This window comes from Patagioenas fasciata, chromosome 12 (assembly GCF_037038585.1).
Source record: "Patagioenas fasciata isolate bPatFas1 chromosome 12, bPatFas1.hap1, whole genome shotgun sequence".
Lineage (NCBI taxonomy): Eukaryota > Metazoa > Chordata > Aves > Columbiformes > Columbidae > Patagioenas > Patagioenas fasciata.
Genome location: NC_092531.1, coordinates 14,424,823 through 14,445,134, shown reverse-complemented (window position 1 = coordinate 14,445,134; position 20,312 = coordinate 14,424,823). Strand labels below are relative to the sequence as shown.

Below are 20,312 nucleotides of genomic sequence, written 5' to 3'. Positions count from 1 at the left end.
TGAGCCGTTGACCGACCATCTGGGAGACAAGAATTCATGACAGATAGGGATCTGGGGGCCTCGCTTTGTTGGGGGTTGATTATGTGATAGAAATAATGTGCTTGGTCATGGTTTTGGGGAGGAGAGGTGCCAAACACATGGCGCATGCAGCACCTCTCCAGCCCCATCGCTGCAGGATCCACAGGGAGTTCTGTGCCCCCCTCCCGTCTGGTGCTGGGTTTTGTGACAGTGACTTAGAGCCGGAGGCAAGAAGAAGAAGCAAGATCCTTCAGTTTAGCTGAATTTTCTGGGAGCGGGCTGGAGGGATTTCTGCTGATGGGGGATGCAAAAAAAAAAAAACAGAAAAAGAGAAAAAAAAACATCATGGAGGAAGTAGTGGACTGTGAGTAGAGCCTTTGTTCTTGATATTGTTTTTAGTTTTCAGATATTCTGAGATTGAGTGCCATCCTGTGGCACCCGTCTTACACTGCTCAGAATCAAAGCTGTACTGAAACAAGCTCCACTGCTGAATTGGCTGGAGGTTTTCAAAGGAAGTAATGGATATTTTAGTGAAATATATATCACTTAAAAATACTCAGTATAAATAATACTTTATAAATAATTGTTTGTGGTTTTTATATGTGGGAAAGGTCTTGTTTAGACATTCCTGCTTTTTACCTTTAGTGTGGTCAGTTAAAGCCCGTCCTAAACTGCAACGTAAACACTTTGCCAGAAAACAACTTTTTTTTTTTTTTTTTTGGGGAAACTTTTTTGTTTCAGATTAGTATGAAATGCCTTTCACTATGTAATCTATTTTGCATTCAATGTAATCATATATTAATGCTTTATGGTCCGGGTTAGTGTTATCTAATCCAAACCTGTTCCACAGTTTAGCCTAAACCCTCCCTGTGTGTAGCACTCCCATGTTAATCTCAGTTTAAGTGCTCAGCCGTGCTTTTTGTGTTAAACTCGTGGAAGTTTCGTGCTGGTCTGCAAAACCTCGCTGTCCTGGCCTTGCCACAAACTGGAAGGAAAAGGATGGTTTCCATCTTAAAGTGTACATTCAAAGTCATTTTCTCCTGTCTTATCTTCCGTTAACATTTACAGGCCTTTTGTTGGGTTCAGAAGGTGTGATGGTATTACAGAGAATAGTCAGCTATTTGTATTTTACACAAGAAAAAGGACTGAACCATGTTTGTCTGCTTTTAAAATACTAATGAATAATTCTTTTTTGCAGTTTGTCCAGGACATTGGTATGTTACAGGTGCTCAGTGGATTCTGTATTTTATGATGGGAATATGTATGATTTCCTTGATGAAATGTACTTTAAAATGTGACTTTTAGTAACTTTTTATTTTAGGCAATAATCTAATCAACAGGGAGAGGACAGTATATGTGACATGTATTTAATTAAAACTTGGATTTGTGAGAGCCCTGTCTGGAGTAAAACTCAACCTGTCTCTGTCTCTTTTCAGACATAAACCCCTTGCCTGTTAATTTGATACCAAGGTCATGTAATCTTTTGTTTGTTTGTTTTCTCTTAAAGCTTGGTAAAATGCGACTAACTATACCATGTAGGGCCCTGACTTGTTCCCACCTGCAATGTTTTGATGCCACTCTATATATTCAAATGAATGAAAAGAAACCAACCTGGGTTTGCCCGGTCTGTGACAAGAAGGCTCCCTATGAACATCTCATTATTGATGGGTGAGTAAAACGAGACTCCAAATGAAGGATGGACTTTGCACTCACTGCTTGCTGTTCTTGTGCTGCATAGAATACAGTGTTTTGAAATCTTGGTTATCTGGCTGTTTTAAGTTACAATGTCGTTTAATTTCCCTGCTGTTGATGAAGAATTACTCACCAGGTACCTCTTGCTTCAGTATTTTGGAAGAATTGTGGTCATCAAACTGTTAAAGTTAGTAACAATCAAAGGTATTCCTTCCAGTCCCAGGTAAATTTTTTGAGCTATCCTGCCTAAAACAGTTGTGTGGATTGTCTTTTTCTTTTTTCCCCCCAATATTCCATAATACTGGATCCTAAGGTGAGAACAGCACCTGTCATTTCTTTTCATGGACCAGCTGCACAAATCCGGCATAGTTGAGAGCAGACATTAATATTAGATCAAATTAATACTGCCACCCCCAGCAAGGGCATGGACAATTCCATAATTCCATGTACAATTGGACACTTGGGGAGTTGCTTTTTATAGAAAGTAACATGAAGACTGATTGCCTGGTACTGCCTACCTGCAAAATATTTAAAAAAAAAAAAAAATCTAGTATTGTTCTCCCTGAAGAAATGCTAAGTATGTATTCCTGGGCTTGCATTTTAATTTCTTAGATAGGAATCTTCTTTCCAGAGTGGGACAAAGGAGGAGAACAAGGAGAGGTTCCTGCCAGTGAAGCGTAAGATTGCTCAGGATCCCCTTAAAGGCCTTGAAAAAGCTCTCGTGGGGCACTCGGGGCTTGCACAGGCTGCCTTGGTTTTGTGGACCGCAGGTTTACAGGTCTTCGCTTCGAATCAAAGAACTGTTTCAGGCTAAATAGTAAAGAGTGGTAATAATTAAAACATCATATTGTCCTGACTTCTTGTGTTGCCAGGTACAGATGTTGGGTAATACAATTGTAGCATCCCAGGGAGAAGGTTATTTCTTGAAAATGTTTCAATCTGGGAAAGAGTGAACTTTCTCAGTAATTAAAGCAAAGCTTTTTCCTACGCAGAACCACATGAATAGTCTTGGTCAAAAGCTGGAATTCCCACTGGGACTGATGTGGCGCCAGGATCCTAAACATTTTAGGGGATGCAGCTTGGAGAAGAGGCTGTGAGTTTAGGTTCCCATGCTCAGCTCTTGTTAGGAAGTATGTGCTTAAAAAAGAGGTTTCAGGAAATACTGGTCCTTAAATACTCAACTGTATGGGCTTCTATAAGATATGGGCTTCCTCAGCTAAATATTGTCAAAGACAAATATGGGTAAGAGATTTATTTTTTTTAAAGTTAGGTCACATTGTTCCTTCATCTTGGGAAATGGAGTTCTGTGTCATGAGCTCTTCAGGATTCAGCTCTTAGTTCCTTTAAGTGAATGTGCAGATGTTTATTTTTGATAATATTTTAAATTTTTCACTTTCTCCTATTTATCAAGGAAGCGGATGAGAAAAGGGTAAAACAATGAAAGCTTTTGACTCTTTTACACCACTAACTCAAACTTACACTGACTAATGAGGATATTGGAGGAAAAAAAAAGTTAAGCTCTTTTTGAGGACTGATATTAGATGGTTTTGATTGACAGGTTGTTCATGGAAATCCTGAAGTATTGTACAGACTGTGATGAAATTCAGTTTAAGGAGGATGGATCGTGGGCTCCTATGAGGTCGAAGAAGGAAGTGCAGGAAGTAACTGCATCTTACAACGGAGTTGATGGTAAGTCGTGATTTGGGATGTATGGACAGAATGTCCTGATTTTCATGATAATAATTTTTGCATGTATGTCTGTAGCTTTTAATGATCATTTGTGAGAAAGATTGAGTAATACTTGTTTAAGGCTCACAGTACTTTTTTTATCAATGTTATGTAATTTTGTTGTCTTTTATTCTAAGTTGTAAGCTTTATTTATGAAGTCATATAATAAGCTAATAATTTATGAAGGCATATAATAAGCTGTGTAAGCATATAATAAGCTTGTTGTAAGCTACAGCTTATAATGTCAATTACCTTGTATAGGGTGCATAAGCTCTTCCTTGGAACATCAGGTGTCTTCTCATCAACAGTCAAATAAAAACAAGAAAGTAGAAGTGATTGATTTAACCATTGATAGCTCATCAGATGAAGAGGATGAGGAACCATCTGCAAAGAGAAGCTGTCCTTCCATCTCTCCAGCGTCACCGTTAAATAATAAGGGGTGAGAATAAAATATGCAGGCCAGTGTGGAGAAAATCTACTCACGATGGAGAGTAGTAACAAATTTCAAGATAAATTCTATGTAGAAAGCTCTGTATTTGGGTTATATCTTGATTTGGTAGCTTATAGCAGATGGATTTGGTCTTGGGTCATGAGGCCTGAAAGGACTGAAATAACAACTTTGAGTTTAGTATGTAACACAATACAGTTTTTTAATTGTATTTATACTCCTGTTTGTGAAAGTGAGTATAAAATGCTGCAAAAGGTTGTGGATTAGAAGTATTTTTTTGCAGATCTGGAAAAGCTTTTCTTCCATAGGGAAATATGAAAGCGGCAACAGAGAGCAAGCAATGAGAAACATGGGTGTGGTGTGGGAGTGTGTGGGTTTTCCTGGTGGTTACTGCCAGTAGCACAGTAATAACAAATGCTGGAATAACCTGATTGCAGCCAAGCTGTTAATAGCACCTTGTTTGCATAAACATGTAGGGAAGAAAACTGGGGCTAAACCAAAGGGATCCTGTTGCTGAACTGGTTACTGCTCCAGTGGTGTAAATGACTCAGTGATAACGTAGAACTCCTTGAGACCTTTTTGGCTATTTTCCATTGCTAATTATCTTGTAGAGTGTATCTGTTGTGCTGTTATGCAGATTTGTACCTTTTTGAGGGCTCCGTACAAGACTCATTGATGCTTTCTAGTGGAACTTGGAAATTGAGTAGGAGAGTTGTTATTGGGCACTTGTCACAAAGTCCATAATGTGTATTGAGAGGTTGACTTTGAAAACGGGCAAACCCTGCATGGGACAGCAATAGAAACCGTCAAATGCTGTTCTAGCAGTAAAGCCAGGACTATATTTTACGCTTGTAACAAACCTTTGTTTCTTCCAGCATTTTAAATTTACCCCATCAAGCATCTCCTGTGTCAAGAACACCAAGCCTTCCTGCTGTCGACACCAGCTACATCAATACGTCACTTATCCAAGACTACAGGCATCCATTCCATATGACACCCATGCCTTACGACTTGCAAGGTGAGCGTCTGACTGTTTGTAGCTGTAAGCACAGCTCTCCAACCAATAACTATTGTAAAAGGATTTAAACATGCAGTTGTTGGACAGTCCAGTAGTACAAAATATTATTTTGAGGATGAAATGGTATATTTTTAAAAATAAATAAATATTAGACTAATATTCTAAGTTTTTAAAAGGTTGATATTTTACAAGTTCTGGTTGTGAAGAGAATCTGAAGTGTTATCAGTATTATGCTGGTTTTATTTCAAAAAATAGTGGAAAAATGGGAAGGTGCTTTTTTGTTTCGAGAAGCTTGATTTTTTTTTTTTCTTTTCCTTTCTGACTCTTTACAGGTTTAGATTTCTTCCCTTTCCTGTCAGGAGACAATCAGGTAAGTGAAGGAAAATCAAGTTGTATGGCAGATTCTCTTTTCTGAGAAGGACTTGCTGACATGGATGTATAGGCAAGGAAGGAGCAGATGTATGATGTAGGTGGAAACACAGGCAGGCTGCAGCTTTATTTCATACACATAGAAACTGTGACCAAACATGAGCATTGTCTAAATAGGGGTGTAGGATAAGGCATAACAAAACCATTTCAGCTTCCAAGGGTTAAGCTCAGCCACTGTTGTGTTCTGGAATGACCCTTGGCCGTGGCTGAGGCTCCACCAGCCACATCCTTAGTTTTTCAGACCTGAGATCTGACTTCAACAGTCCCCACCACGGGGACTTTTGACAATCCCTTACATAATTCACGCAGGCAGGGGCAGCTTGCTGGTTTTTCTGAGGCTGTGTGCCTGTTCATACCACGTTTGCCACCTTTCTGTAAATACTGAAATGGGCTCTTCCAGTTTAGTGAACTAAGCAGGTCATTCTCAAAAGGAATCTGGGTTTGCAAGTCCTCCCACTTGATCACTTTTCCTCCGTGCCTCCCAGAAAAGAAGAGGGGCTGGGGTGGCTCGCCTGCCCTCTGTCCCTTCATGTCTGGTCTGCAATATCAAGCAGGAGAATTGCACTAAATGTAGAAGGATACTTTCATTTCTTGATTAAGACTAGAGCCTGCACAGTAGAATTTGCATTCAGAAAAGCTATCTTGAAATTCAGTAGAACATAGATATGAGAATTATTCTGAAACAAGTAGTGCAGAAGTCTAGTGGGGCACTGATGTGACATAATTATACTAGTACATACATATAGGGGCACAAGGCTGAAGAGCCTGCTTGGATGTTTCATTGTATTGGGAGGAAACATCCGGAGCAAAATGATCCTACAGAGACATTGTATTTAAAATCCGATTCTTGATAGCTGAAGTTCTTGGCTTTCAGGGACTGCCCAGCAGAGAGTATAACTTGGGACAGCCCTTGCTGCCGTCTGATGGGACTACGTGTGCGATTTCTAAATGCATTTTTCACAGCAATTTGCTTTCCTCCACCAGCAGTGATTAGCACATAGTTTCACCAGCTGTGGTTGGTCTGTGACTGTTGAGCGGAGGAGAGGGATGGCAAAATGTTTCTTTGAATTTTGGGGCATTTTTCCACCAAGGATTTTTTTAAGAGGTAAAAGAGTGCTGCTTCTTGCCGTTTCTTACCGGTTGGGGTGTCTTGCGATACTGTTGCCTTTCTAGTGTTTGCTTTTACTAATACTAGTATTTCCAATTTCTTTTGACTTCAGAAAGCAGGGGCTGCAGAGGTAAAAGTTCACTGCATCGGTCCACTTACCTTACAGAAAGGTTGAGTAGACGAGCTGGTGTGAAATCCAGAAGGTGTCAGAGCTTTAGCTTACAAATACCTTCTTTTGTGCTGCTCTGAATCAAAACTCCAGTGTCTGAAATGTAACTTGAAAATGTTGTTTTTTCCCCCCCAGCATTACAGCACATCCCTTCTTGCCGCTGCAGCCGCGGCAGTTTCTGCATCAGATGATCAAGAACTTTTACACTCTCGTTTTTTCCCATACACTTCATCTCAGATGTTTCTCGATCAGCTAAATGCGGGAGGAAGCAGTTCTCTGCCAGCCACAAATGGTAGCAATAGTGGCAGTAACAGCAGTCTTGTTTCCTCCAACAGCCTGCGAGAGAATCATGGTCATCCAGTTGCAAGTAGGAGCAGCACGGACACGGCGTCTATCTTTGGTATCATACCAGACATTATTTCATTGGACTGATTTTTTTTTTCGTTGGGTTTTTTTTTCGGAGAAAATGAACTCGTCGGAGGAAATTTTTGTGCTTGGTTTTACTTTATGTTAGAAACATAGACGAGTGGTTTTTTTGTTTGTTTTTTTTTTTCCTTTTATAGGGAAAAAAATTTATGTGTACAGAGAACAGAAGTATATTTTCAGTTTTACTTTTGTATATAAACCTAAGATGGCCTCACTAGGAAAAAATAAGGAAAAAACAAAAAACACAAAAAAAAATTAACAAAAACAAGGCGCTTCAGTTCATTTTTATGGATGTTGAAGATTTTACACCTGTGCATTTGTCGTATGAGTTACTTTTTCCCCCCCCTGTAGTTTGGACACAAATGGCATTATTTTCTTCACAGTAACATAAACAGGAAAGGAGCTGAACTTTTAAAGTTCAGACTTGTGAGAGGATTTTTCTCCTCTTGGAGGCATTTACCTCTGGTGGAATCCAATTGCCCCATCCCATCTTTAGTATGGATTTTGTTATGCTTAAAGCAGAATAAACCCTATGCAAACTATTCCTCTGTTTGCAGGACATAGTCTTTCAGGAGTGGGTTTGGTTTTTTGGGATTTTTTTTTTGTCATTTCTGGTTCTACATGAGCCTCTATTCAGATGATTTTTTTTTAAACTCCATGCTTTAATCAAGCATATTGCAGGCTCATTAGTGTACCAGTTATTCTTGAGGGCCAGACTCAGTAAAATCTCAGGCTGAGGATTTACTTGGCTGTGCTTCTGTGGGACAAGACAGAGAAATTTTATAGAATCTAGCCCCAAATACAAGCATTGATGCGTTGAACTGTAGGCTGTTGTTTCTACGAACTTACTATGAAATCCTTTTAAAGTAATGTAAGATCCTAATCAGCAAAATATTAAGCATGTGTCAGTTTTAACTTTGTGGAACTGCTTGTGCTTTCAAGTCAGCCGTGCGTGTATAAACGGCCTTGTTGAACTGAGGCCTATCTCATTCTGTCTGGAGAAACCTCCTTTTAGCTGCAGTAGATCAAATTTCTGCTTAGAAGTGAACTTGTCAACAAAAGATAGAAAATACAAATTCCAACACACAGTATTGCATGGTTTGTGCAGCTGATAATGGTCTTGGTACGATGTCTGCTGAGTTCACATTCATTGAAGTTAATATTAAGTGTTCAATGTCTCTTAAACCAAAAACCAACCCAATAAAAAAGCCTGATCCTGTAGCCCATACACTCAAACATATTCCTACCTACTCAAGTTTCTTAAGGTAGTGTGCTTTAAAATCCAGTTTTCTCATTTGGCCTTGTAATAATTTTCATTTCCCTGATGTTTCAGTACGCTTATGTTGACTGTAGAGCCATACTTCCTGCTTTCTTTTCTCCCTCCTTTTTTTTCTTTCTTTCTTTTTTCTTTTTTTTAAAGTGGTGCATGACATAGGAAAATCTTGTTGTAGAACTGGTGGGTCATTTGGGCTGATCCGTTCTTACTCAAGAGTGAAACGTGTAAATAGCTGGAATGCAGTTTTTCAGGAGATTCTTTAAAGTAAGAGAAGGGGGAGGGAAGGAAGTGATTCTCTTGTGTCCCAAAGTCCATGTCAGAGAGAGTAAATATTTCCTCTGATGTGAAAAATATTTTTATAACTGGTTGAAAGTGCAGGTAACAAGTTTATCAGAAAGAGAGAGTAAGGAATACTGAAATTAACAGATTCTTGTCTGAATTTTTAATGTCCAAACCTGTTGATTGCAGCTAGTTGCTTTGAGCATTGACAAGGGCCACCTTTTGCCTATGAAGTTGTCTCAAAATCTTGCATTGATTAAAAAAGAAAAAAAAAAAGAAAAAAAAAAAAAGGAAAAAAGGAAAAAAAAATCTTTACTCCAAGTAGCATTAGGTATTGCTGTATGATCAGTCGTATGGTGATTTGAAAGGTTCACATTACGTGGCATCAAAATCGTTTTTAGTGTTTTTACAGCATCCCTCTGCCACTAAATAGTTGACTTGAATTTTGAAAACAAATGTTTGTGTTTATATGTATATGTGTGTGTATATATGTATTTATAGATCCGTGTGTGTGAGTTAAAAGTGAGTTAAATAGTTTTTCCCATGCATGTGTATTTCATACATATCTGGCTGATATATATATTTCACCATACACCAATTTTATAATTTATTAAATGTCAGTTAATAAATAAAAGGATAGAAAATGGGAAATACTTATTTTTTAAACTCAGTCTGATTTTGAAGTGATTAAACCTACACTAGGAATATATCTCAGACATTTTAGTTGTGAATACTAACCTGGTAACTTCAGAGCGTATGCTTTGCTATACTACCGCCTGTAAACCTGGAGTACGGCCGCCATCCGTGTCACTGGAAGCGCGTGTCCCGGCTCCTGAAACGCCTCCGAGGAATTCGGGAGAGCTTGTGGCTGTTCCACCGACCATCGTGGCAACATTTCCACTGACTGTATTGTTACCGATGGCCCAACGAGCAGCTTATGTCGCTTTTGACCATGGTATTAAAATGTTGTTAATTCACATCTAAAACGAGACGTGGCGAGTGTGTGGTGACGCAGAACCTGGCATCTCTGTGCCTGGCGTAGCTTTTAGAAGGTGAGGTCGGCTGATGACGTCTTCCATTTCCTCCCGAGTGACCCTGAAGGGAAGGAAGGCCGTTCACTTCACCCTCATCATTTTTTTTTAACCTCATCACTCTACAAAGAAGGGACAGAAAATGTTCTTAAATCCTCCTTTGTGGTATTAATCCCATATGCTTTGTGAGTATTCCTGTTTCACGCTCGGGTGTTCTTTATAGCTGATAATTCTCTGTGCCTCTGACCACGGTTAACATTGCTTGGTAGAAGTCTCAGTCTGAGTTTTTGACAAGTTCCCTGCCAGTGTCTCTCCCAAACTCAGATCTCCCTTAATTCGCTTCCAATCAAAGGTGCAGTGAAGCATCCCAGGTGGCCAGGCTGGCGGCACGGCTCCGTGCGCAGCACATCGCCGAGTTCTGTCACCCTCAGCCTGGTGCTCTCTTGTCCTTAGGTCCTTCCACCGGAGGTGAGGATGCACGCACACGTGTAATGTATAGCGCCGTGCATGACATATGTTCACACACCAACACGAGCACACGGCCGCCGTGGGGAGCAGGGCAGCCATGGCTTCGCGTTGCTCGGGAGCGCATTACTGCTGCATCCTTTAGACGGGGAAAAACTGTGCTGAACCGTAATTATGCCGTGCGTTAAAAACGTGTAGCGCTTCCATCATGACAGCAGTTCCAGGCTGTCCCCTTCCTCTCCGGGGCAGGGATTTGATCGGCCTTACAGGGACAGGATGACGTAGATTTTTCGTTGGGCTCTCTTGGACCTGCCTCCCAGCACAGAGCGAAGGACTGTGAGAATGTTTTGCAAATTAATTCTTTGTTGCAGTTTAACATTTCAGGGTTTTAAGCACATATTTAAACAGAAAGGATATTGTTTTGTCAGCATAACTTTTTTTTTTCCTTCCTTTTTTATTTTTTAACAGAGCTTAGATTTCTAACAAGGGAAAATTGCTGGTGGTCCCCAAAAGTGCTGCTGTTAATTGTTTAAATTAACAAAGGGAAAAATGTATATAAGCAGAATATTAAAAATACCATTAATTCCATGAATTTAAATCTGTCATTCATTGCCTTAAAACTTTCTCTTAGTTTCCATACGGCATGCCAAACCAGTAAATGACTTTTAAAAAATGTATAGTAGACCAATGTCAGTTTGTATAAAAGTACCAAGTGAAAATATTTATTATATGCATTGCAAAAAAAAAAAAAAAAAAAAAAGGTTTACCTATTGAATGTTACCTGTTTATGTAGAAATCTTTAGATGTAATAAAAAGCATTCAGTTACGTTGTGTTTCCTGGGGGGAAACAAAAAGGGGAAAGGGATGGGAGGGTGTGAGAATTGCAAAGGTCCCCTTGGAACTAAATACTTTGAGTCTATATGTTGGTTTTTGTTTGGTTGTTTTTTTTTTTTTGTGACATGGAGTGTCTCTCACTGTCTCTCCAAGCTCTAACAATGCTGCTTTGTTTTGCGAATGTGTGTGGAGTGTTTTCCTTTTTGCTGGCTTTTCTTTGGGCAGTGGTTTTGATACAGATGCGTTCTGAAGTGATGCAAAGTGATTTTGAGCTGATCAGTCCCTGTAACATCCAAGCTTTTATATCGTCTGCAGCTGAAAGGATTTGTTAACTTCTCTGGTCAATAGGGGAGAATTAAGCCCTGTATTGCATCAGTTGTAACTTGGCTCTGGATGTGTATTGGAAACAAATGCTTCGGAATGCACTCCTTGTTTCATAAGCTAATTACACTCAAAGCAAATGTGGTTTTTGCTTCTTGTGTCCATCACTGGTGTGGACACCGACCTCCGAAAGGCACTGGTGGGCAAAGGCTCGGAATCAAGGTAGGTGGGGATTTAGTCCCAATATTGACATTAACCGTGAAGGGTGGAAAGAGACAAGGGAAGTCCTCTCTTCTGCTGATAGCTGGAACCTGGTCTTGGTTTTCGTAGTCGATCTCCTCTGTATTTCACTGCTGTTTTTTTGGAGTGTTGTCCGAGTGCTAAGCTGCTTGTAACTCTCTAATTTTCGGAGAAACAAGATTTTTCTGTTTTATTTTCTATCCATGGAGTAGGAAGAGCTAACATAAGAAAGCAGAGGTGTGGTAGGAAGTTTGACATTAAGCAAAGGTCATTTCCCCATGATGTGTGGTCCTTTGCAGTTCACAGGGCTCCGGGTTAGTGTCATCACGTGTCAGAATTCCAGTCTGAGCTTACTGGCTTAGTCTGGGACTTGTGAGAACCACGGGCTCTGAATCAGGGAAGTTTGGGCACAAAACTGACGTTTGTCAAAAAGATGCATCCTGGATCTGCTTCCATTTCTTGCATGACATTCAGCATATCATTTTGTGCTTTTTTTATCTCCTGTAATAATATTCCATGAGAATAATCCCTGCTTTGCCCTTATAGAGACACTTCTACTGATTTGGGACCTGGAGTGTTCAGCCTGGAGAGCAGGAGCTGAGGGGAGACCTTCTGATCTCTGAACTGCCTGAAAGGAGCTTGGAGCCAGGGGAGGTCGGGCTCTGCTCCCCAGGAACAAGCGCCAGGACCAGAGGAAACGGCCTCAAGTTGCACCAGGGGAGGTTGAGGTTGAATTTGGGGAACAATTTCTTCCCCAAAGGGCTGTCGGGCATTGGAACAGGCTGCCCAGGGCAGTGGTGGAGTCACCATCCCTGGAGGGGTTGAACAGACGGAGATGAGGTTCTCAGGGATATGGGGCAGTGCCAGGGGTGTGGGAATGGTTGAACGCGATGGTCTTGAGGGTCTTTTCCAACCAAAATGATTCTGTCATTCTGTGTTGTCCTAAATTTCATACACCAGTCTCTGTACCTTAGCTAAGGTTGCCAAGATACAGGTGGAATAAGATCAGTAGTGATTGCTCTGGGTTACATTGGTTTTAATCAGTCTAAAATCAAGAGAGACTTTTTTGGTTTTGTTTTGTTTTTTTTTCTGTTGTAGAGAGGCTGAATTTTCCTGGCCCCTGTTTTTCCCTGCCAGGAATACATTCCGGGCAGTTAGCCCAGAACTTGGCGACAGATCCATTTACCAAGCCCAGCATTTTCCATGTGCTGCCTCAAAACGCAGGAGCATCTTAGCTGCAGAGAGACTTGATGTTGCAAAATACTGCACCTTAATAAATTCCGTGACAGAAGTTCAGCAATACATCTGTGTGCTGAAGGAGCGAAAAATGAGGAGGAACAAGACAGCAATCATAGACTGTTCCTGTGCATGGAGATGCGGGTTTGTCCTCTGCAGCCAGTGAGCATCACTGATGGGGCGAGGTGGAGAATCTCCTGTGGGATTGTACCATGGATCCAAGGAATTCCAGGGAATTGTGTGTAGTTATAGTAGATTTACCGCCGTTGTGACATAATGGAGCTCCCCGGGGAATCTTGGTTCTGCAAGAAGAACCAGGTGTGGGTGTGTGGGAACAGCAAATGCTCATGGGTGATGGTGACTTCTTGGAACGAAGTCACCGCGAGACCTTAATTACAAGTTATAATTCATGCTGCAATCTAGACTTCCCATGCATTTTCAAAAGAAGATTTTTATTTTTTTTTAAATGCATGACGCATGTTACACAAGGGAATGTTACAATCAATTTATTTAAATGACAGAGAACTCACGTTTTGTGACATTTCTCCAGAAACAGGGTGAGAACCTGTGTAAGCACTATCATCAAGGCAAAATAAGGATTTTTAAAGGCAGATGATGATTCCAGAGTCCAAGTAGTAAATGGGAAAAAAAGAAGTTGAAAACGTTTCAGGTCCTGCTCTTATCAAATCTCTTCATTTGAATTTCAGTAGTCCACTGCAGGAAGACAAATGACACGGACAAATTCTTCATATTTTATTGTTCCATTTGGTCCAACTTTGGCTTCTTTTAGCAGGTCATCAACTGAAAAAAAAAAGAAAAAAATCTGAGTTTGAGTGGTTTATGTTAGGGATGTTGTGATCTTCAAAAGAGGAGCAATGCAGGATTTGAGTTTGCAAATAATTTTTGTTAGAAGTAATAACTTCTGGGGTCAGTTGGAGGTGCCACCCAGATTGTTGTTTTAATGTAGCGTCAGCACTGTGATTACCATGTCTAGCTTTCTGGGGCAGAGATGTCCATCTCTGAGTTCCACATGGAAAAGATTTCACAAGTTGAGTCCAAATCAGCTTTTAATTGCTTTTGATAGGAACGGCTTATTTGGTTTGATCAGCAAACCTGTTCCCTATTCGATTTAGACAAAACTAAGTGCTCTTTCAGATGATGTACCCAACTTGAAGTAGATTTGTGTGACTTTTGTAAATATTGTTGGTCCTTTAGTGTTTGAGGGTGAAGTTTATCTTCTCAGCTGGATCTTTCACTGAAAATACTTCTGAAGAAGCGGTAACGGTGCAGTTGGCACCTGGCACTGATGATGGTCTCATCCCAGCTTTGGGAACACCGTGGTGGTGACAGCAGTTATCTGATTTACAATACTCTCTTCTGTACAGGCTACACCATTAAAAGGTATTTTCTTCTGTCAAATAATGTCAATAAAATAGAAGTATATAAGAAATGACAGACAGAAAAGTAATGTGAAAAGTTGCTGAATGAGGCTGCTCCTGGGAATTCCATTGCATCTTTGGGTGACAGGAGAGGAGGTGAATTCTTTACCATCACATATGGTGGGCGGTTGCTAAAACAAACATCAGAGAAAACCAGCACCTTTCGTTTGACAGTATTTTGGGCAGCAGTTTCCTTTGATAAGGTACCTCCCACAGTCCAGAGGAGGTTTGTGCTGGTGTATTTGCTGGTGTGATGTTGTTCACAAGCGTGCTGCCGTTTTCCTCTGTGCCGGCAGCCCCCGCCCGTGGTGGGATGTTCTGCAGAGCGATGGGGCGGGGGGTCTGTTGGGGGAAAAGCTGTTGGGTTGTGGACCTTCATTTATCGGGTGTTACTTTATTAGGTTCAGGTTGGATCTTGGGAACAGTTTCGTCCGGGAAAGGGCTGTTGGGCATTGGAACAGGCTGCCCAGGGCAGTGGTGGAGTCACCGTCCCTGGAGGGGTTAAACAGACGGAGATGAGGTTCTCAGGGACATGGGGTAGTGCTGGGGTGGGTTAATGGTTTGATCTTGAGGGTCTTTTCCAACTAAAATGATTCCATGATTCTAGGTGTTCAGAGCCGCTCAATAACCACTGAAAGGGATTAGCCATAGCTGTGTGCTAATTTCCAGTCCTCCGTCATCCTGTGCCCATGCAGACTGGAGTCCCTGGCTGGGCAGAGCTCTGGTTTCTCCCCTGTGCGATGGGTGAGGGCAGGTCAGTGCATCCCGGCCGGTATTTCTGCTCATGAACTACTCGCCTGAGGTTACCAGGACTGAGGTTACCAGGATGGTTGTCCAGCCTGAACGAGTGGTGGTTTAAATAAGACTCCGAGTACTCCTGGAGCACAGAATAATGTGGCTTTGCAGTTGCCAGTTGTGAAATCCAGGGGGAAGGTCATTGGAAGCGGGGGATTTAGGGGGAAAAAAGCTGTTTAAGTAGTTGTGAAAGGTCTCTATGAGCAGCATAACCTGTTTCCTCTCTCTGCTGTTCATATAGATCCGGAATGAGATTGTTTTTCCCGTTTTTAGTCAGATACTGGTGTATATAGAGGTAAGTGCAGCCCTTGTGGAAGCTGCTGGAGGAGGGTTTGTTTTCAGCGAGTGGTAAATAAGGGGCTATGGTGAGAACTGCTGTTCTGGAAGGTAAGTAACAGGCCATTTTTCCAGGAGATCTATTCCTCCTTTCAAGAAGAATACTCTGATGGTAATCAAATACCTCTAAGGACACACATTTAAAAAAAAAAAAATCTAGAACATCTTAACACAAGAAAAATATGTCAATTCTCATTTGGTAAGATTACATTGAATTAAAATGAAGTGAAGGCTTTTCTGGAGTCACTGTAAATGAAGGTATGAGCCAGTAGTTACTGAACAATTGCAGATGCTGATAAAATTGAATCTGTTCTGGTATGAAATATTTATAGTGGCTTCGCGAGGCGCAGTTCAGTGTGTCAAGCCAAAGCGGGGATTCCTTGCTGAGAAGCATCACTTTCGGCATTAGGATCTCTAGTGCCTTGTGACAAGCTGTGGGTAGATGTGCAGCAGCATACCGAAGTACTGGGAAATCCCTCTGCACCTCCCAAATCTTTGTAGAACAGCAGTTCTTGCCAGAATGCCTTTAATTAACATCTCCATGTCTTCACTGTTTGTTCAGCTCTCATAGTAGCTCTGAAGGTGTTTTCAGATGTAAAGGAATGAACTATTTTTCCAGTTGGAAGAAATGCCTTGTTGGGGTATCACTCGTGAAGCTGGTGATGGCAATTGGACTGACCAACGTTGCTCTGATTAAATTCTACTTTAACATTAGAAATGACAGTTCTTACACCCTCAGGTTGCCTAATGGGGTCTGTACAAACCTCATAACCCTGATAAAACTCATTCCTTGCCTGTATCAGACTGGTGATGGGCTTTTCTAATGCTGGTTTTGGCAGTAATTGAACAATTCGAAAGCTCTAGAGCTTGGTCCCTGCAGCTCTGCAAGAGCTGGAGAAGCCACAGGTGACGGTTTGGAGCAAGGAGGGGACAGGGACAGGATCCCCTGTCCCCAGGGCTGACTGGCATTGGGGTGCGCAGAGTCTGTCCCCACTCCTGCAACCTCTGAAAGCTGGAAAAGTTTGCATGCGCTTAAAAAGTTTATATATTATGTGCATTGTTTACATAATATGTACATAAAATGCCCAAGGCAAAATCAGCTGTCTCAAAGGTCTTGATCATTTTTAGCTTTCTAGAAATTCCCTTCAATTGTGCCCCTTGGAGGCAAATTTCTGACAAATAGGACATGTTGGGTTTTTTTTTTCATTATTAATTAAGATTGCTTTTTAAAAAGTCCTCCCTTTTCCAGATTGCATTGGCCACAGAGCTCCTGGGAAGCCACCAGTGCCTGGTGTGCTCTGCGGAGCATCCCTGCAGCTGGGGGACTCATGCTGTCCGGGGGAGCCCTTGGTGGGACAGATGCTCGCTTTATAAATACAGCAAAGCATCTCGGGGTGAAAAATCATCATTCGGGAAATGACTCGAGAAATGGTCTCTTGGTTACCAGGCAGTTGGTTTACTTCTGCAAAGTGCAGAACCTCTGCTTGGCCATCCCAGACTGACTATGGAGAGAAATCAGGAAGGAGAGAAGATGATGATGGGGCAGCATTTGGTATGTTTTTGTTTTACAAAATACCTTCTTCCTCGGAAAGCTTTTCTCCGAGTCTTGTGAGTTTGGCTCTCAGCTCCGAGGCGGTGATAACGCCTTTCTTCTGCCTGTCGATCATGGACAAGGCCGTCAGGATTTCCTTCTCGGGTTCCTCCTGCTTCATCTGCCTGTACATTATATTCAGGAAAGTGGAGAAATCCAATTCTGCATTTCTGTCTGGGAAAAATAAGGGCAGATTCTTTAGAAATGGCTCAGTTTTGTAGTCTGGATCCAGACCTAAGCATCCCCTTTGTCTCCCCTGCCCAGTTCCCCTTCTGGGGCATCTTCTCCCTTTTGCCTGACTCTTGTCTGGACCAGGATGGGCTGTTCCCAGGGCTTTCTCCTGACCCAAAACCCCATTTATAGCTTTGCCAGATTTTCGCTCTGAAACCCCTGTGTACAGAATTTTTAATCCAGCCCACTTATCTCATTCTTCTTTGGTCTTTGTGCTGTGTTTTGAGTTTATACATATCTGCAGATGAATCTTTCCTCAAAATCCATAATCAATATGTGTGCATTCTGCTGCTCTTGAAGCTTTTCTTTTTTTAATGGCACTATTTTAGTCCATGTGCTGAATTGTCTTTGTTCAGAGTCTCACGTATCAGACCAGGTTTTGTTATGCTGTGGTTTCACCCAACAGTCAATGTTATCTGCTGGGCTCCAGGCAGCCTCCCTGTCTTTGCATGCAGTCTGGCCACAGAAAAGTTGAATTTTTCCAACCGTAATCCAGTGTGTTTTATTGATGTGCTACTTTCCTTACCAATCCTGTGCAGGTGCAGGTGTCTCTGCACCTCTCCCGGTGTCGGGCTGGCTCCCAGGCTCCGCATCACGGCCATCAGGTCCGAGGCTTTGATCTTGCCTTTTTGTTTCTTGTCGTACAGGGAAAAACATTCCTTGAACTCTAATTAAAAACCAAAACTCTCTGTTATGCCATGTGAGAATACATTGATCTACCGGTGACGTTTCTTCTCCCATTGCCCAGTCAGGAGGTGTTGGTCTGGATCCAGCGGGGATTTTGTGTCTGGTTGGGGTGTCTCGTTTCAAGGGCGATGGACAGTGGGGGAGGACCCTGGGTAAAGTGCCAAGGGCAATTAAAACCCAGGCTTGTGAAGAACTGAGCTAATTGGGGTCCTTCAGCCTAATGAAGCAACTCTGCAAGCAGAGTCAGGCTTCCAAATATGTAAAATACTGTTAAAAAAGTATTTTTTTCTCTGCCTTCTTGGCGAGTAGGAGAGGATGCTGAAGGGACGAGCCTTAAGGAGCGGTGGGGGATGCTGGTTTGGGCTGTGCAGGGTCTGGCGCTTCCCCGGGTCACCGTCTGGATTTTAATAACAGATAAAAGAACTGATAATGTCGCATTTGGCAGCCTGAGTGCTGCCGGCTGCTGAGCCTCTGCCTGCGCCATCCCGTCCCCTGCAGCATCTCCCGCCGTCCTCCCCCTCCCACACCGGTTTGCGGTTTTCAGATAAATAAGCAGGGTTGCAGCTGACCTAGATAGGCCCGCCCGCACTCCTCCTGCCTTCCTGCTCCTCCTCGATGCTAATGGGCAAGCTGTGAGCATGGGGACCGTCCAGCCAGGGAAATAAACATTATATCACTCTGTTGTGGTGCAATCACTCCCCTCTTCATCCTCTCTGTCCCTAAATCTTATTGCCAGATGGGTGCTGGGTGTCCCGGGGGTGCCCCGGCCACCTCAATCCTGCAGAGCTGCTGAGCCCAAGGGCGCTGCAGATTAACAGATTTGCAATAATACTCTTATTTCAGCTTTCTTCTGCTGTTCTCACAGCAAACCTTTCCTTGTTCCAGTGTGAGGCAGCGCTCCCCTGTCCCAGGCACAGCACCGGTGCCTCACAAATGAGGATTTGTACGTCCCGCACCCACGTTCCTCCTCTTCCTCCTTGCCTTTCTCCCATCATATGTGAAACCTCCAGTATTGCAAATCGTCATCTGAAATTTCTCCTGCTCCCTGCTGGTCTGGCCAGGGCTGACGTGGGGCTGGGAGGTTGGTGGTTAATCTCTGCTGGTCTCAACCCAGCGTGCAGGTCTGCGGGTGGTCTCAGCTCCTTGCCTGTGCCCAGCACTGTCCTCACAAAACCGGGGAGATTTCTCTGGTTTCAGAGCAAAAGAGTCCCCTGGAGAGCTGGGAGGAGGGCAAGTGGGAGAGTACAAGCCCAGATCAAGACACTTTTGGGGGAAATGCCATTTATATTTATATAAATATATATATGTATAAATTTGTAAGCCGATTTTGCTAATTAAGAAAAGAAAACCAGAAGAAAACTGTACGTACCATTAATTTGATCCTGGGACAGAAATTTTGCCTGTAACATGAAGGGGGAAGGAGAAGGAAAGAAAAAAAGAGAACAGCTTTAAAATCTGGATGGGGGGAGCAGGGGGGAGCAGTTCATATCAGCTGAAATGCTTCACTCACCATTATTTTGGGGGCCCTTCCTTGTATTTGACGCTGCTGGTTGGGATCCGGAGGCGTTTGCTGCTACTTTTTCTGTTGGGCTAAAGTCCGCCAGCGCGGGGTGGAGTGCGGCCGGGCTGTAATAAATACCCGTAGCTATGGCTACGAGACCTGATCCCTGCGGGGCTGGATCCGCTGCCAGCGGGGACAAGGGACCCCGAGTGGCAATGCTGTGGGGCGAGAGGTCCCCTCGGTCAGGGTTTGGGGTCAGGTTGGATGGGAGAGGGTTTAGTGGGGCACAAAAGGCTTGATAATCTCAAATAGCTGCACACCTTGCGCTAAGCTGAGCTGCTGGGAGGTAAATCCAGCCTTGCTGGGGTAGAGTGCAGGGGGATTTGCGGCTTTGCAGTTCACTGCTGAAGGGGTTTGGCAGGAGAAGGGGTTAATTCAGGCTTTGTACATCTCAGGTGAGCTCAGTGGGTTTGCAGGGGAAAGGGGTGTTCAGATGTGTGCCTTGCAAACACAGAGGAGCTGGGACACTGCAGACAGGTTGAGAGGAGAAGGGATTTTTTGAGATGGCTTTAAAAGCTCCCCATTGTCTGTGGTTTATTTAGCTAATCTGCTTGGGAGCAAAGGGCCTGCAGGACGGCCGAGCCTTGTTACAGCCCTTGGCTGGGACTTGGAAGGGGGATGCTGAGGAAAGGATGCTGAGGGCTGCAGGGAGTTGTGGATATTCCGGGGTTTAAAGCTCGGTGTGGGGCCAGGCTGAGCCTTCAGCTGCTCTGGAGCAGCCCAGACAAACAGCCGTGTTTGCTCATGGCTTCTGGTCCCTCCCAGTGCTCTGCTTCTGCTGCTCAGTTGACATTCAAGCCCTTGAAAAGCAAGTATCATACATGGAATTGCTGAACAAAAATCTAAAATTTTGGCCTGTCCCATTCTTCACAAAAAAAAAAAAAAGCTGAGTCAGCAGCTTGGCTGGGTGCTCCTGAGCGTAAAATGGGCAACACTGTCTCTCCTGATCCAATG

General features: G+C 42.8%; 2 protein-coding genes across 5 annotated transcripts in view; one reads left to right on the top strand and one right to left on the bottom strand.

Annotated features, from left to right (window-relative positions):
- The window catches only part of PIAS1 (protein inhibitor of activated STAT 1), a 68,232-nt gene extending 58,655 nt beyond the window's left edge, over positions 1 to 9,577 (top strand). For 3 of the 4 annotated variants that reach the window (XM_065847312.2, XM_065847311.2, XM_071813941.1), the window contains exons 9-14: positions 1,526 to 1,686; positions 3,269 to 3,399; positions 3,700 to 3,877; positions 4,762 to 4,904; positions 5,237 to 5,274; positions 6,746 to 9,577. In XM_065847312.2, coding sequence (XP_065703384.1) covers positions 1,526 to 1,686; positions 3,269 to 3,399; positions 3,700 to 3,877; positions 4,762 to 4,904; positions 5,237 to 5,274; positions 6,746 to 7,042 — 948 coding nt within the window. In that variant the 3' untranslated portion in view covers positions 7,043 to 9,577. The remainder of the gene's footprint in view (positions 1 to 1,525; positions 1,687 to 3,268; positions 3,400 to 3,699; positions 3,878 to 4,761; positions 4,905 to 5,236; positions 5,275 to 6,745) is intronic. The other variant, XM_071813942.1, reaches the window with a different exon arrangement.
- Positions 9,578 to 13,208: 3,631 nt separating this feature from the next.
- On the bottom strand, positions 13,209 to 19,418 carry CALML4 (calmodulin like 4). Its single transcript, XM_065847728.2, has 5 exons — positions 19,308 to 19,418; positions 19,167 to 19,197; positions 17,637 to 17,777; positions 16,865 to 17,053; positions 13,209 to 13,519 (listed from the first exon to the last, which is right to left on the bottom strand). Exons 1-5 carry the CDS (start codon positions 19,308 to 19,310, stop codon positions 13,422 to 13,424), a joined length of 462 nt encoding a protein of 153 aa, XP_065703800.1. The 5' UTR covers positions 19,311 to 19,418; the 3' UTR covers positions 13,209 to 13,421.
- Between the last annotated feature and the right edge of the window lie 894 nt (positions 19,419 to 20,312).